Source organism: Macaca mulatta, chromosome 14, assembly GCF_049350105.2.
Source record: "Macaca mulatta isolate MMU2019108-1 chromosome 14, T2T-MMU8v2.0, whole genome shotgun sequence".
In the NCBI taxonomy this organism is placed as follows: Eukaryota; Metazoa; Chordata; class Mammalia; order Primates; family Cercopithecidae; genus Macaca; species Macaca mulatta.
Genome location: NC_133419.1, coordinates 119,105,631 through 119,121,477, shown reverse-complemented (window position 1 = coordinate 119,121,477; position 15,847 = coordinate 119,105,631). Strand labels below are relative to the sequence as shown.

Below are 15,847 nucleotides of genomic sequence, written 5' to 3'. Positions count from 1 at the left end.
CAACATCTAAAAGTTAAACCAAGCTTGGCCTCTTAGAAGTTTTAGACTAATCCTTCAAGGGGATTTATATCATCCACAACAATTACAAATCACATAACAAAATTCTTCTTTCAAATGTCTTAAGTCTTTAGAAGCAAATGTCTGGCAGCAGCTACAGTCTCATGGTTGGCTTCCCCTGGTGTGTAACCTGACAAGGTAAAAAACTCATTGAAATATTTAACAGTGGTGGTATGGATTTCTTTGGATAGGTCAAGAAAAGCAGTTCATCATTTTAAAAACATAAAGAACCATTTTATGGGAAATCATTCCCTCAGTCCAAGTGTCTCTGTATTTCCTCGGGGCTTTCTCAGAGACTTTATTGAGGGGGAAAATGAAAAGGCTAACAAAAGGACCCCTTTTTTCTCCCTATTCCCAGCATAATCTACCTCAGCCACAGGGCCAGTAGCATCCACACTGTCATAAATGCCAGCAATTAGAGAATTAGGCCATAAAACCACCCACTCAGGTATAAGAGTGCAGGCCTCCAGCTTTATTTAATGCATGCCATAAAAGATCCTGTACTTCCTTCTTCCAGGCCTTCTTCAACAACCAATGAAATGACAATAACAACAAAAATAGCCCTTTGTCTGCATAACCTCATACTGATGTGATCAATGAAGCCATCTGGGTCCAGGTAAAGGATTTAAGATTCCTTTTTCTTAATAAAAGGTAGCATTTTCTCTAGCATGCCACATGTAGATCTAGTAAAGAACATACTGTATTTTGAATACGAAGGTCCTGGAAACTAAAGTCAAACTACTTTTTCCAGAAAAGCTATTTTATCTTATTCTGAAAATACTCTAGAAGCCTAGACAATTCCTGAACTTCTCAAGAAATACTGGAGCCTACAAGGGTATTCTTAATTAACTCAACAATTTCCAGAACCTCCTAAAGTCTTTCTAATCAAAAGTTAATTCAGATCTCAAAGCTAACTTTAATTCAGTCTGTGTCTCAAAGCTGATACAATCTAGGAGCAATCAATAATTTCATCTGATTGTCTTGTCTTCAACAACCTCGGAGTCCACAAAAATCACAAGTCTGAGATTTACTCCATGACAATATTTTACTCATCAAGCTTCATAAACCAGTCTAGATAAGATCCAAGGAAATACTTTGTAACAGTGAACTCTGTGGCATCCTCTTTCCTACTAGTGCCTACAGGGTTAAGAATCTGATTAAAATGTAGGTATGTCATGCCAGACTCATTAGTAATTTAACCTTTCTTAATCCCTGAAAATAACATATGCAAACAAAGGAAGGTCCCATCCCAGCAATCCTTGAATAAATTCCTCCCAAAGTAGTGATAGTCACAAAGCTTCCCCCTTCTCAAAGGTCTATGCCATTGGGCTCTCCACCTTGGCAGAGGAAGAATGGAAAGAGACAAGATATTCACAAAAGGCCCGATTGAAGGCCTTCAGTTAAGTGCTAGAAGGAAGCTGAAGTTCTGTGCCAACACTAGTGGAATGTGGGCAGGCACAAAGAGATCTTAATTAGGAGACCTACAATTAAAACACAGCGAGTTTCCAAAAGAGAGAGGCACTGCAGTCTGTTATGCCTCTGAGCAAGCAAAGCACTGTTGCCACCCCCTCTAGCCACAGGGTAAGGGAGGCAATTGGTATAGAGTCTGCACAGCTGCCCTATGGAAGGACAGCTCCAAGGTGAACAAAGAAATGAGAAGTCAAGATGGGAATAGTTTCTCTCAACTTCCAATAAGATGATAGATCACTGTTGTGTGAATGATGATTTCCTCCAGGAGTATGTGCCTTAAGATAATTAAATGGAAGTGAAAGATGGGGACATGTCATCTGGTTTTCAGTCACAGAGGAAGAAAAGTTCTAAAGAGTGAATTTCTAATGCTCAGTATAAACCATTTCAGAACATATTAATAACTACTTCCTATGAAGTAGGTACTATCACTTCAGTTTATAAATACATTGATGTATTGGATTTTTCTTTTCATTCAAAATTCACACACCTAAAGGAATATACCACCTAGACTGAAAATAACTTCTCTTTTGGATAGTCTGGCATTCACAACAATGAAAACACATTTAGTCAAACAAAAGGGCCTCTAAACACCAGATAATGCCTGGGATTCTGTAGGTTCTCAGAACTATGTGTAAAAACTTTATCCTCATTTTTCTTATAAATGAAACTGGTCAACTTCACCAAAGTCCTTATGTTTTTTTCACACAATGAAAAATTTCCAAGTTGAAAATTTCTCCTTCTAATAATAATGCCAGTTACACGGGCAAAGGTATGATCTGATATTAAAAATTACCAAACAGAATCCCAGCTACTCAGGAGGCTGAGGCAGGAGGATCAGGAGTTCAGGACACACCTGGGCAACATAGTGAGACCCTGACTAAAAAAAAAACCAAAAATTACCAAATTGTCTCATTTGACTCTGACTCTTGAAATGAACTCAGAATAAGAAATTCTGATCTGACCCAAAATTTAATACAATAGAAAGGAATCATAATACTGACACAGAACAGATTCATGAGCTATTTAGTCCAAACTTTTCATTTTACAGATCAGAAATTTAAGGTTAAAAGTGAATTTGCCCAGGGTCTCGTAACTGTTCAGTAACGGAGATGAGAGCCCACATCCACTAACTTCTACTCAGAGGCTTAGTGCACTCCACTGTACTTGTGTTCCCTCCTTCATTTACCTTCTGCCAATCTTAGGATTAGCTGTGAGGGCAATGAAGGAGCAGCTCCCACTCTTGGTACATACGTGATCAATAAACATAAAAAAAAAAAAAAAATCACAAACACTCTCCTACTACCTTTCAGCTGCAGGAATACTCTTTTCAGGTCCAATCCAAAAGCCTGTCTCAGTCCACATGAACTAAACTGCAATTTCAAGTGAAAACAAATACACACCAATGCTGTAACTCAGTTTCAATTTGTATCTAATTAAAGTTTGTTATGTTATGAACAGGATGGAAATTTTGCTTTTAATATTTTGTGAAGTAGTAGGGAAGGTAACCGGATTATGACATTAATAAACAAAGACTAGTTACTGATAAATATACTGTTTCAGGAGTTTATTATTACAACAGCCTAACTTCCAGTCAACAGAAAGGGTGCTGCTGTACTATGTTTATTTAGATGGCAAAGTACAGTAATATGAACATTACCTGAGACAATCCTTAGAAAAATGGGATACTGACACTACAGAGGGAAGGGGAAAGACAAAAAATGGACCTCTGATTTCTTACAGTGCTCAATAAAACAAAACCTCAATTCTGCTTCCTAATTGTCATACAAAGGAAGTCAGGAATCAGCAGCAGTGAAGGACAAGTCTCCTATGGCTAAGGGAGTTCAAACAACAAAGTCATCTGGAAGTTCTGTTACCCAGTTTTAGAAGTATTAACATAGGTGTTGTTAGAGGCAAGTTATAGTCATTATTCACTGAAGGCGAACCAGTTTAAAGAGGTTAGAATCATTTTGGATCATATAACCATTTCTTCATGAATTCAGATAAGACTTGATATAGAGCCATGAGTGAGTTCTGAGAAGCAATCTTTATAATTCCATGTCAGCCCAGGGTGAACCTAAACTTCCTTTTTGGAACTTTATCATTGATTAGTAAGGCTATGTTAAAAAAATATATATATATATGCGCTTGGCTTCTACAATGAAAACTTCAGGTCAGAGGTTTACCACTACTCAACGCATAGCATCAACTCACACTGGATTGCCTCAAACACCACATAAAAAGCTTACCCATGGAACAGAGCTCATTCAAGTCCAAGTCAGAAAAAATACTCAAGTTTAATGTAAGGAGTCAACTACTCTTCTCATAACGAAGCAGCAACTACTGTTCAGGAAAAAGTTTTAAAGACAAAAACCCCTTATAAGTATGATCTTATTTGAAATAACTGCAATTCCTTGACAGGCTTTACACTATATACTAGTGTTAAGCAAAATAAAACACTAGTTTACAATTATCTCATAATGCCAGTAGGTAAGAAAACGTTTAGCCCCTGATTAAAACTTTAAAAGTGATTTGTCAAAGACCAACAGATAAAATATTCTGGTGCCCAGACATTAGGTCCCTGAATCCAGGTGGCTCTCTTTCTAACCAGTCTCTTGAAAAACTATGATTGGAAGCTGTCAGCATAAAACTTTGCTTTTGAATATGTGATAACATTTGGAATGTGAATGTTTGGTCCTTCAATACAAAATAAATAAGCATACTGAACAAGAAGAAAATGCTTCTCAGGATCCCCTTAAAATGGACTAACTTCTCCTAATAGAGACTTTATTAAACTCAAATACACACGGCGCTAAAATGCTACATATAACCAGGCAAGTCTCAATTTTGAAAATAAGCAGGTAAATGAAATGTCAGTTTTGATTTTTTTTTTTTTTTTTTTTGCTGCTGTATCTTTTAAAAAAGCAAAATCAACTCACATTTAAGCACCAACTCCATGCAAGTAACCTGAACGGTTCAGTCTTTTTGTCATGTATGTGGCCTTTGGTTCTCCAACTACATGGGATCTGTGTTGTTAGCTTAAAAAATACAGAATTGGCCTTTCAAAAATAAATAATAATCTACAGCAACCAATAAATAGTCTCAAACAACCCTGCTGACTGCAGCTGCCTTCTGAAGGCTGGGAAAAGGAGGTGGAGATAGCGCAGAGAGAGGCAGGGAAAGGGGACGCTGCAGCTAGCTACATAGCAAGGAACACGCCCCCATCATGTCCTCCTTGCTCTGTCAGAAGGCGGGTTGTTGTCAGTCTCCTGATCAGGCTGCCTTAGAAACGATTAAAAAAAAGGAGGCAGGAAGACTAACAACCAAAAAACGCCAGCTCCTCGAAAGGAGGGGCCGGGGTCCTTGGGATCTCCTCCCTCCCCTTCTTCCCAGGATCTTTCCGTAAATCTAAAGGGGTGCGGGGCACAATAGGGGACAAGGGGTTTGCCCAGGATATTTTGTGTGCACCAACGGCAGAGCACGCAGGAAACGGCTGGTTGTTATCTTTCCCTTTCTGTTTCAATCAAGAGCACTCCAGAGCAGCAACCCCCTACCCCCCTTCGCTTCAGCCCCTAGCAGCTGCTCTTCCTCCTCCTAGCATCCCCCATGCCATTCTCCCCCCTCTACAATTCAAACTCCCCCCTCCTGCATCCAATGGAAAACAAATGCGCAACGCCACTGGCTGAACCTGAACTCAACTTCCCTTCCCTGGGCAACTTTCCTTTTTGCTGAAGGGGGCTGAAAAGTGTTTATAGAAGCAACTCCGTTATTGCCCCAGTACTAATGGGGAAGGGGCAACGCTCTGACCCTTCATCCACCTTGGGTCTCCTTATAAGAATCAGAGAGAACCCCAAGTCATTTCTAAGGAATAACTTTGCTTCACAGTCCTCCTCTTTCTCCCATCCCAAAGCAACCACCGCCACCACACTAAAGTATAACTGTCCCTTATCTACTCTCCTCACCCCAGCCTGGCTTCCCCCACCCCTTCCAAGCCCCAGGATTGGCCTAGGAAAAGGTGGATCAATAATGAAATGACGAGAAGAGAAGGGCGGGAGGGAGCTCGGGTTGGAGACTGCGTGCTCTCAGGCGCAGTGGGTGGGGTAGGAGAGCAGCTGCTTCCCCTGGGAGGATGCTGCCCCAGTCCCCCCACAAACACCTCCCCTCACAGGGGCCCCCTTCCCCAGAGCTGGAGGGAAAGCCTGCCTCCTCTCCAGGGGGAGTGGTGGAAAGCTGCTCTTCTCTAAGCCTAGGGGACAGTGGACTATTTTCCCCTCCAAGATGCCACTAATCCTTCATTCTAAAGGAGGGAAAGGGTGGAGTGAAGGTAGAGTAATTCCCGGCTACCAATAGGCTAGAAACTGTAGCCCTGTAAGACGAGGTGGGGGGGCGGGGGGAAGAGACTGCTATATGAGGAATCACCGTTATCTTCAGAGGGAAAGGAGGTGAGACCAGGAAAGGTGCAGAGGAGAGATTTTCCCCGGTGGGGTAGGGAGGAATGGGGGAGGATCTGTCTGCTTGGGGTGGGGGTAGAGGGTGGAGGTGAAGGAAGGGGGAGTGGCTGGCAGTATAGGGACCTGGCCCGGGGACGGGGCGAGGGTTCATCGGGTTTTCGAAAGCAAGGTGCTGGAAGGGACATCGATCCCCAAGGGCTAGGAGAACGTGGTCCTGGATGAGGCCATCACCCGAGAGATGCCCGAGAGGAAAACTGCCCTAGGAGTAACACATCTGCCCAGAGAGGGAGGCGGGGATGTGGCGGGATCAGGTCTCTAGGAGGGAGGGAGGGAGGAATCTTGCTCGGATGAGGTAATCTGTGAAAGGGAGGAGGGGTTCAGTCCCGGGATGGGAAACCCCGGCGAGGGGGTCTGTGCCAAGGGATTTGGGGAAGGGTCAGGGGGAGGAGAGCGGGGGGCAAACGCCCTCAGCCAGATGGGCCCAAACCCCGGGGTGGGGGCGCCTGGGTGTCTGCAGCCCTGCATGGGGGTCCCAAGATGGGAGAGCCATTCGCCCCGGGTGAGGGACCCTGAGATGGTCCCAGAATTGGGATGCTCCTCAATCCCGGATGGGGGAGGGGAGGGGGCTCCGCAGAGGGTCGAGACCCCGGACCTGGGGGTTCCTCGCCCCCTTACCTCTCCGCTGCCGCCTCCCCCGCCGCTCTCCCCAAACACGGCCCGGAACCGGCGCAGGTTGGTGCCGATGGCGGCCGAGACCTGCAGCGCCGCGTCGAAGCCCGGGCCCACCCGGAGCAGGGCCGGCCCTGAAGAAGCTGAGGACGATGACGAAGACGAAGACGAGGCGGACGACGAGGAGGCTGCTGAGGCGGCGGCCGCTCCCCCTGGAACCCCAGCCCCGCTGCTTCCCGCCGCCGCCGCCGCGGCCGCCACAGCCGGGGGGGAGGGGGGCGCCCCGGGGCCGCCACCGCCGACCGGGGGCCCGGGGGGAAGCAGCAGGGCCGGGACGCGTTGCCGCGGGGCGCCCCCTAGGCCCCGGCGCCCCCCGCCGCCACCGCCCCCGGTGGTCCCGGGTCGGGCGGGGAAGCGCCACCGACAGCTGTGCGCCATGTTCGCCCCGTGAAGTGAAGCAGCGAGAGGGAGAGGCGACAACACAGGGGGGCGGGGAGGCGGAGGGGGGGGCACGGGGCCCCGGAACCTGCCTAACCCGCTCGGCGCTGCCTGGCCGCCTGCACTCTACAGGCCGCTATGCAGAGCGCCGGGCCGCGCCCGCCAGCCCCGCAATCTGTATAGCGGCCACGGGCCTCTGCCTCTGACGCCTGGGCGCTGCAACTCCATCCCGAGGCCCGGGCCGCCCCCTCCTGCCCGCCCGCCCGCCCCGCAACCTGGATAAGTGCATGCCCCGCCCTCCGGGAGAGGCATTGCTCGGGAAAAGGAGGGGGGAAGGAAGCCCGGGAGCCCGGAGCAGAGCGCGGGTTCCGGAGAGAGGGGGAGGGGGCGAGGGCTACGCGGAGATGGAGGCGGAGGGAGCCGGGCCGCCTGCAGCCTTGAGCACTGAGAGGCCGATTACACACGTTCCCGGGACGCGCTGGGAATCGAACCGCCCGGGAGAGCAGCTTCCAGTATAACGCGGCGGCTGGGTCGGGGAGCAGTGAGCCTTCTCCTCCGCCCCAGGGCACGGATACAAGATGGGTTAGCCCGAATTGAACGCTTCTAGAATAAAAGAGCCCTTATTGTACTACATGCAAAACAGAAGCACTGCCCAGTTTACTATATGCAAAACAGAAAGGCCCTCAATGAACGCACTTTAAAAAATAAAAAAGGAGCCCCTCCCATTTTCATGCTGGAGCTCTCTCCAAAATGCACACACGAGTGGCAGGTCTCCTGCCACCTCCTCGCTCTACTGTGCACTCGTCTGGCTTTTGTGCCCTTCTGCAGGGAGTTGGGTTGTGTTTCTCCAGCCCGGGCACTGAGGCCACGGCGTGCTCCGCTAACGACGCGGTGTTACAACGAAGCTGAAGCTGGGTGGCTAACGGGGCCTGGAGGGAAGAGGCGGGCAAAAGCGCCCCCGCCCCTTCTTCCTCCGGTGTCTGCCTGCCGCTGCATGCAAAGCAGACCCTAATGTATGCACGCAGAGGGAGGGGGGCTCGCGAGCACGTTTCTGATTAAGAGAGGGGGAGGAGGAGAGCGTTGGGCATTATGATACACTGGGTGGAAGGGGCCCGCCGGCGGCGAGCTCTGTGCGCGGGGTTAGTAAGCTGAGGGGGGAGGGGGAAAGAAGGAGGCGAGTTAGGGAGGGGAATGAATATCCACCGGGTTTACTTTATTGCGGGAAAGAGGGGAGGGCGCCTCGAGTATAGCGTTAGAAGCCTGCAAGGCTGGGAAAGCCGAGAGGGTAGGGAGGGGTTTGTGTCGGGGGAACTTGCGTTGGTTGAAGCTGGGGGATCGATACAGAGCCTGCAGGCCCCGGGGCAGCCTCCATCCCCCCAGCCGAGGTGGAGTTCGCTGGAAGGTCACGCAGCCTTCCTGGACTCCCGCACCGGTACAGCGCGCTGCATGTAATATTACAGCCTGGGGCGGCGAATTTGGGAAGGAGGGAGAGGGTCGTGGCGAGCAGGTTGCACTCAGCTCTGGCCCTCCGGAGGGTGCACTGCACGCCTCCAGAGAAGGTCCACAGCCTCCTGGTGCTGAAAACCTACGTCCCTCCACTGGCGAAACATTTGTGCAGAGCGGACGATGGGATGGGGGCTGAGGGGGAGCAGTGAAAGGGAGGAAACACAGGCAAGCCCCAACTCCCCCAACTCGTCCCGAATCGATCTTCGTTCCAACCGCGCAGGATGGGGCCCAGATGGTTTGCAAAGCGCACACTCACACAACGCATACACAGAACAAGATTCCGTTGTTACAGCGCGTGGTTTACTAGATGCTAAAAGGGTGGGAGTAGCAGGAGGGTCTTAAACGGCAGCCCCAAGGCTCTGCTAAGGACAGAGACACCCCATTGTGGACGGTTTCTCCATTGCAATATATTTAGCGTTGGGCGCTGGGTTTTTTGCTTCAGTGTAACTGCTCTGATCAGTTACAGATTGGCGACCACGTGTATTCCCTCAAGCATCCTGATTTGTTCTCTCTCTCTCTCTCTTATTTTTCTTTTGTATTTACCGCCCCCCCTTCTTTAATATGCATAACGGTCTGCAGAGGTAATAGGCAGGGGACTGAATGACAGGCTTTATATAACTGTGTCAACAGATTTCTTCCCGCCTTCTACCCTTGAGAAAACATGAACCGGGTGGGTTCTGAGTAACCTCACTTCAAGCAGTCTTCATTTAACACAGGTGGGAGGTCTGCAGGTTGGAAGGCAGCAGAAAGAAGGAAGAATGTCTTCGAATATTGTTTGGAGTCTCCAGATTCAAGCCTCTGAGCAGAAAAATTCCTTGAGAAATCATATAGTTTGACTCTTTGCCTCTAGACTAGTCCAAAAGGAGCCAGAGCAAGTCAGAATTTGGTTTATTGTTGGAGATTTTAGGGCAAAAATATTAATAATAACATTTTGAGTGCTTTCTGTGAGCCTAAGTGCTTTATGTGCATTCAATTTTTTCCAATCCTGTGAGATAAATTTGATTTTACATATGGGGAAATTGAGGCTTAGAATAATGTCTAAAGTCACACAGCTAGTAAGTAGAAGTGCTAAAACTCATTGGGGTCTGACACCAAATAGCCGTTAACCATCCTGTTGATCATAAAAAGACATTCTATGCCTTACACATTAGGTACCTTAAACTCCATGTGCTTTACTTATTTTTTATTTTAAATTTTCATTCAACATATTTTTATTGAATATCTAATACATTCATATGGTTAAAAATTTAAGGCCCCGCATGGTGGCTCACGCCTGTAATCCCAGTACTTTGAGAGGCCGGCCTGGGCGGATCTCCTGAGGTCAGGAGTTCAAGACCAGCCTAGCCAACATAGTGAAACCCCTGTCTCGACTAAAAATACAAAAGTTAGCGATGTGGTGGCGGGCGCCTGTAATCAGTTACTTGGGAGGCTGAGGCAGGGGAATCACTTGAACCCAGGAGGCAGAGGTTGCAGTGAGCCGACATTGCACCACTGCACTCTAGCCTGGGCGACAGAGTGAGACTCCGTCTCTAAAACAACAACAACAAAATTAAAGGAGGCCAGGCACGGTGGCTCATGCCGGTAATTCCAGTACTTTGGGAGGCCAAAGCGGGTGGATCATGAGGTCAGGAGTTTGAAACCAGTCTGGCTAACATGGTGAAACCCCATCTCTATGAAAAATACAAAAATTAGCCGGGTGTGGTGGCAGGCACCTGTAATCCCAGCTACTTGGGAGGTTGAAGCAGGAGAATCACATGAACCTGGGAGGCAGAGGTTGCAGGGAGCTTAGATCCCACCACTGCATTCCAACCTGGGCGACAGAGCAAAACTCCATCTCAAAAAAAAATTAAAGGAATGAAAGTCATTAAAGTCCTCACTTTATTTTTGTTCTGAACTATCCTCTCCCCAACCCCAGTAATATTACTTACCCTTTAGTAGGGGTTACTGTTATCAGTCTATCGTATATTCTTCCAGACATAGTCTATGCCTACAAAAGCATACACATATAGAAGTTTTTCCATGAATAAAAGCATATCAAACCCATTTCCTGAATATTGCTTATTTCACTTATATCTTGGAAATCATTACTATCAGTAGACAGTTTCCTCATTATTAGGGCTGTATGGAATAGAAATAGAGCTTACTTTAATCAGTTCTCTATCAGTGGGCACTTGTTTCCAATCTGTTGTATGTATTTCAAACAATGCTGCAGTGCATAACCTTTAATATACGTCATTTTGCAAATGTTCAAATGTATCCGTAGTATAGATTTCTAGAAGAGCAGATGCTGAGTGTGTACATTTATAGTTTTAATAGATAGTGTCAAGTTGTCCCCAGTAGAAGTTATGCTAATTCATACTCCCACCAGCAATGTTCAAGAGTGCCTTTTGGCCTAGTGCAGTGGCTCATAACTGTAATTCCAACACTTTTGGGAGGCAGAGGTGGGCAAATCACCTGAGGGCAGGGGTTCGAGACCAGCCTGGCCAACAGGACAAAACTCCGTCTCTACTAAAAATAGAAAAATTAGCCTGGTGTGGTGGCGCACACCTGTAGTCCTAGCTACTCGGGAGGCTGAGGCACCAGAATCGCTTGAACCAGGGAGGTGGAGGTTGCAATGAGCCAAAATCACCCCATTGCACTCCAACCTGGAAGACAGACCGAGAGTGTCTCAAAAAAAAAAAGAAGACGACGAAGAAAAAAGTGCCTCGGGAGGCTGAGATGGGAGGATCTCGAGCTCAGGAGTTCGAGACCAACCTGGGAAACTTGGGGAAACTGTCTTTACAAGAAAATACAAAGATTAGCTGGGCGTGGTGGAAGGAAGAGGTGGGAGGATCACTTGAGCCCAGGAGTTCAACAGCAGCCTGGGAAGCACAGTGAGACCTCGTTTCCATGAAAAATAAATGAAAAAGTTAGCTGGGCGTGGTGGCATGTGCCTGTAATCCCAGCTACTAGTAGAGCTGAGGTAGAGGATCCCTTGAATCCAGGAGGTTGAGGCTGCAGTGAGCTGAGATCAGGCCACTGCACTCTAGCCTGGGCAAGAGAGTGAGATGAGACCTTGTCTCAGAAAAAGAAAAAAAAATTAATTCATTAATAAAAGAAAATAAGTAAATAATAAATAAATAAAAGTGCTCCTTTCTCCACGGTGTTCCAAAAAGGGTTTTTTAAACTTTTTTTGATATTTGTCAACCTAATGCACACATTTTAAATTTTTTCTAAGTGACAGAAGGAAACTTTTAAGAAGGGAAACCCAAATTTTGCCAATTTCTGCAAACTAATTAATTAATTCTGGTTTAAGGGGACTTCTAGATATTTATTCCCTTTCCCCCTCATCTGGAAAGATTTATCTTGAGAACCAATATTGTGATAGAATTAACATCAGCTCAGAGTCACAAATCTGGGCTTGATTTGCATGTCCAATAATGTTAGCTATACGATCTTGAACCAGGCACCCAGCCTCAGTCTGTCTGAGTTTCCTAATCTGCAAAAATAAAGATATTAATTACAGCTTCACAAGATTATCATTGAAGATTGAATGAGTAAATAAAGTGTCTTCTCTCTAATTCAGACAGAAACATTTTCTCCCCAGGGATTTCCTTAACCATTGGTACAGCTACCCCTCTGAAATTAGCAATTTTTTCTCCAAAGGGCCCCCAAGTGGACACATTGCATCAGTAGTCCCAAAGGCCTCCAACAAAGAACAGTGGCTGAGTTATTTAAGCTTGTCCAAAGGAAGCCTTGATCATCACTGAGCAGAGAACTGTTCAGAATGCTCAGGTGCTGCTTTTTTTCTGGGGAAAGAAGGGTACAGTCCATTACTCTTCCACAAAAGCACTCTTCTAATTAAGGAAGCAATGGCTGCATTTTGCTCTGAATCTGTGAATTTCCATTTCTGAGCTTTAAAAAAAAATTATATATATTGGCTGCGCGTGGTGGCTCACACCTGTAATCCCAGCACTTTGGGAGGCTGAGGTGGGCGGATGACCTGAGGTCGGGAGTTCGAGACCAGCCTGGCCAACATGGAGAAACCCTGTCTCTACTAAAAATACAAAATTAGCCAGGCATGGTGGCGCATGCCTGTAATCCCAGCTTCTTGGGAGGCTGAAGCCAGAGTATTGCTTGAACTTGGGAGGCAGAGGTTGCGGTGAGTTGAGATTCGTCATTGCACTCCAGCCTGGGCAACAAAAGCAAAACTTCGTCTCAAAAAAAAAAAAAATTATATATAGCTATTCCTATGACTAAAAGGACTTTTTTGTTTGTTTGAGACAGAGTCTCACTCTTGTCCAGGTTGGGGTGCAGTGGTGCAAACTCGGCTCACTGCAACCTCTGCCCCTGAGCTCAAGCGATTCTCCTGCCTCAGCCTCCTGAGTAGCTGGGATTACAGGCACCTACCACGACACCTGGCTAATTTTTGTACTTTTTTTTTTTTTTTGAGACAGAGTCTCGCTGTGTCATCCAGGCTGGAGTGCAGTGGCGTGATCTTGGCTTACTGCAACCTCCGCCTCACAGGCTCAAGGAATTCTCCTGCCTCAGCCTCCCTAGTAGCTGGGATTACAGGTGTGCATCAGCACACCCAGCTAACTTTTGTATTTTTAGTAGAGACAGGGTTTCACCATGTTGGCCAGGCTGGTCTTGAACTCCTGACCTCAAGTGATCCATCCACCTCGGCCTCCCTAAATGCTGGGATTACAGGTGTGAGCCACTGCACCCAGCCTTAATTTGTGTACTTTTAGTAGAGACAGGGTTTCACCACCTTGGCCAGGCTGGTTTCAAACTCCTGACCTTAAGTGTGGGAGAGGAGTTCGGCCTCGGCTTCCAAAGTGCTGGGATTATAGGCATGAGCCCCCGTGCCCAGCCTAAAAGGATTTTAAATACAACCCTAGCATAGACATCTGGCTTTCTGTAAAGAGGTCAGGAGTTCGAGACCAGCCTGGCCAACATGGCAAAACCCCATCTCTACTAAAAATACAAAAATTAGCCAGGCATGGTGGGGAACACCTGTAGTCCCAGCTACTCGGGAGGCCCAGGCAGGAGCATCGCTTGAACCTGAGAGGTGGAGGTTGCAGTGAGCTGAGATTGCACCACTGCACTCTAGCCTTGGCGACAGAGCGAGACTCCATTAAGAAAAAAAAGAAAAAAGAATTCAGTAGAGTTCTGCACAAAGGCAAGGGCTAGACACTTCTTGGACCATGAGCTCTCCGAGGACAGGAAACTGCGTATTACTTATCGTTGTATCCTCTGTGCCGAAGAGTGTCTATACCAGCTCAATTAATGTTTGCAAAATAAATGACTCTTCCCAGATGCACTCTTGGACCTTGGGATTTATACGGAAAGGGTCATGTTCTGTCAGAATTTTGGCAGTCACATGTCATGTCCTGGGCTGTTTGGGGTTGTGTGTGTGTGTGTGTGTGTGTGTATGTGTGTGTGTGTGTTTTTTTGAGACGGAGTCTAGCTCGGTCGCCCAGGCTGGAGTGCAGTGGCCGGATCTCAGCTCACTGCAAGCTCCGCCTCCCGGGTTTATGCCATTCTCTTGCCTCAGCCTCCCGAGTAGCTGGGACTACAGGCGCCTGCCACCTCGCCCGGCTAGTTTTTTGTATTTTTTTTTTAGTAGAGACGGGGTTTCACCGTGTTAGCCAGGATGGTCTCGATCTCCTGACCTTGTGATCCGCCCGTCTCGGCCTCCCAAAGTGCTGGGATTACAGGCTTGAGCCACTGCGCCCGGCCGTGTGTGTGTTTTAAAGAAACATTTTATTTAAAATAACTTAAGCAGTTCCCATTTGAAATTGTACCAATGACAAAAGTTCATATTTTCAAAGAGAGACAAATTACAGGAGTAATTATTATTTGATTATGATTGTTTCACCTCGTAGAAGCTTGAAGGAAATGTTACACCAAAGCATTTTCTTTCCCTCTCTTTCTGATTACTCCAAATTTTACTCTCATAGTAGTCTTCTGATCAGTGTCCTTACTTTCAACCTTTGTACTTTCTGATTTTCTTGTCCTTTTATTTATTCAACAAGTATTTGTTGAGCACCTACTCTGTACCAGGTACTATGTTAGAACTGGAGATACAAAGGTGCTACGTCATAAAACTTTCACAGAAGCAGGAAAAGGCATGGGTTTTTTTGAGAAACAAAGAGTACTTCGGTATTATTTAAACATAAGATATGTGGCTGGGCATAGTGGCTCATGCTTGTAATCCCAGCACTTTAGGAGGCTGAGGCGGGCAGATCACTTGAGGCTAGAGTTCAAGACCAGCCTGGCCAAAATGGCAAAACCAATCTCCACTAAAAATACAAAAATTAGCTGAGTGTGGTGGTGCACGCCTGTAATCCCAGTTCCACGACAATCGCTTGAACCTGGAGGGCAGAGGTTGTAGTTAGCTGAGATTGAGATTCTGCCTCAATAACAAAAAAGATATATGTGGGTGACTGGGCAGGTGGCTCATGCCTGTAATCCCAGCACTTTGGGAGACTGAGTCAGGCGGGTCGCTTGAGCCCAGGAGTTCAAAACCAGCCTGGGAAACATAGTGAGACCTTGTTTCTACAAAAAATAAATGAAGAAATTAGACGGGTATGGTGGTATGTGCCTCTAGTCCCAGCTACTTGGGAGGCTGAGGTGGGAGGATCTCTTGGGCCTGGAAAGTTGAGGCTGCAGTGAGCCATGACTGCCCCATTGCACTCCACCCTGGGAGACTGAGTGAGACTTTGTCTGAAAAAAAAAAAAAAAAGATACATGTGGGAAAGTGTCAGAAGATGACGGGCCAGAGCGTATTAAGGAGTTTGAATTTTATTCCATAAATATCAGGAAACAATTGAAAAGTTTTGAGCAGGAACCGATAGAATAGAATTTGTGCCACATCCCTTGGCAGCTGAGTATAAGGCTGGTAGTGAGAATAGAGGCAGAAAATGCAGTTAGGATATTTCTGGTCTCTTCCTAGGGGTCCAGACTCATATATCCATATGCGGTAGTCCAGATCATTGGTAATGAATGCAGTGACAGTGAAGATGTAGGAATGAAGACAGATTGCCGAGATATTTAGCAAATAGCATCACTTTTGTTGTCCATTTAGATACCGAAGATAAAGAAAAAGGGCTTTTCTCAGGTTGCTAGATGGGGTCAATAGGGCAGATGGTGATACCACCAACTAAGTTAAGGAGAACAAGAGGAAGCCGATGTTTTTAATTAGAGATGATGACTTTGGTTTTGGAACAGTAGAGTTTGAGATGTCTGTGAGATCTGCAGGTGGAACTGTCTAGCAA

The 15,847-nt window shown here is 46.8% G+C and overlaps 1 protein-coding gene across 8 annotated transcripts in view; it reads right to left on the bottom strand.

The window, feature by feature from the left end:
• KMT2A (lysine methyltransferase 2A) overlaps nt 1–7,103 on the bottom strand; it is a 90,836-nt gene extending 83,733 nt beyond the window's left edge. For 5 of the 8 annotated variants that reach the window (XM_077964388.1, XM_077964389.1, XM_077964393.1 and 2 more), the window contains exons 1-2: nt 6,651–7,103; nt 4,464–4,562 (exon numbers count right to left, since the gene is read on the bottom strand). In XM_077964388.1, coding sequence (XP_077820514.1) covers nt 4,464–4,562; nt 6,651–7,082 — 531 coding nt within the window. In that variant the 5' untranslated portion in view covers nt 7,083–7,103. The remainder of the gene's footprint in view (nt 1–4,463; nt 4,563–6,650) is intronic. The other 3 variants (XM_077964390.1, XM_077964391.1, XM_077964395.1) reach the window with 1 other exon arrangement.
• Nucleotides 7,104–15,847: the final 8,744 nt, after the last annotated feature.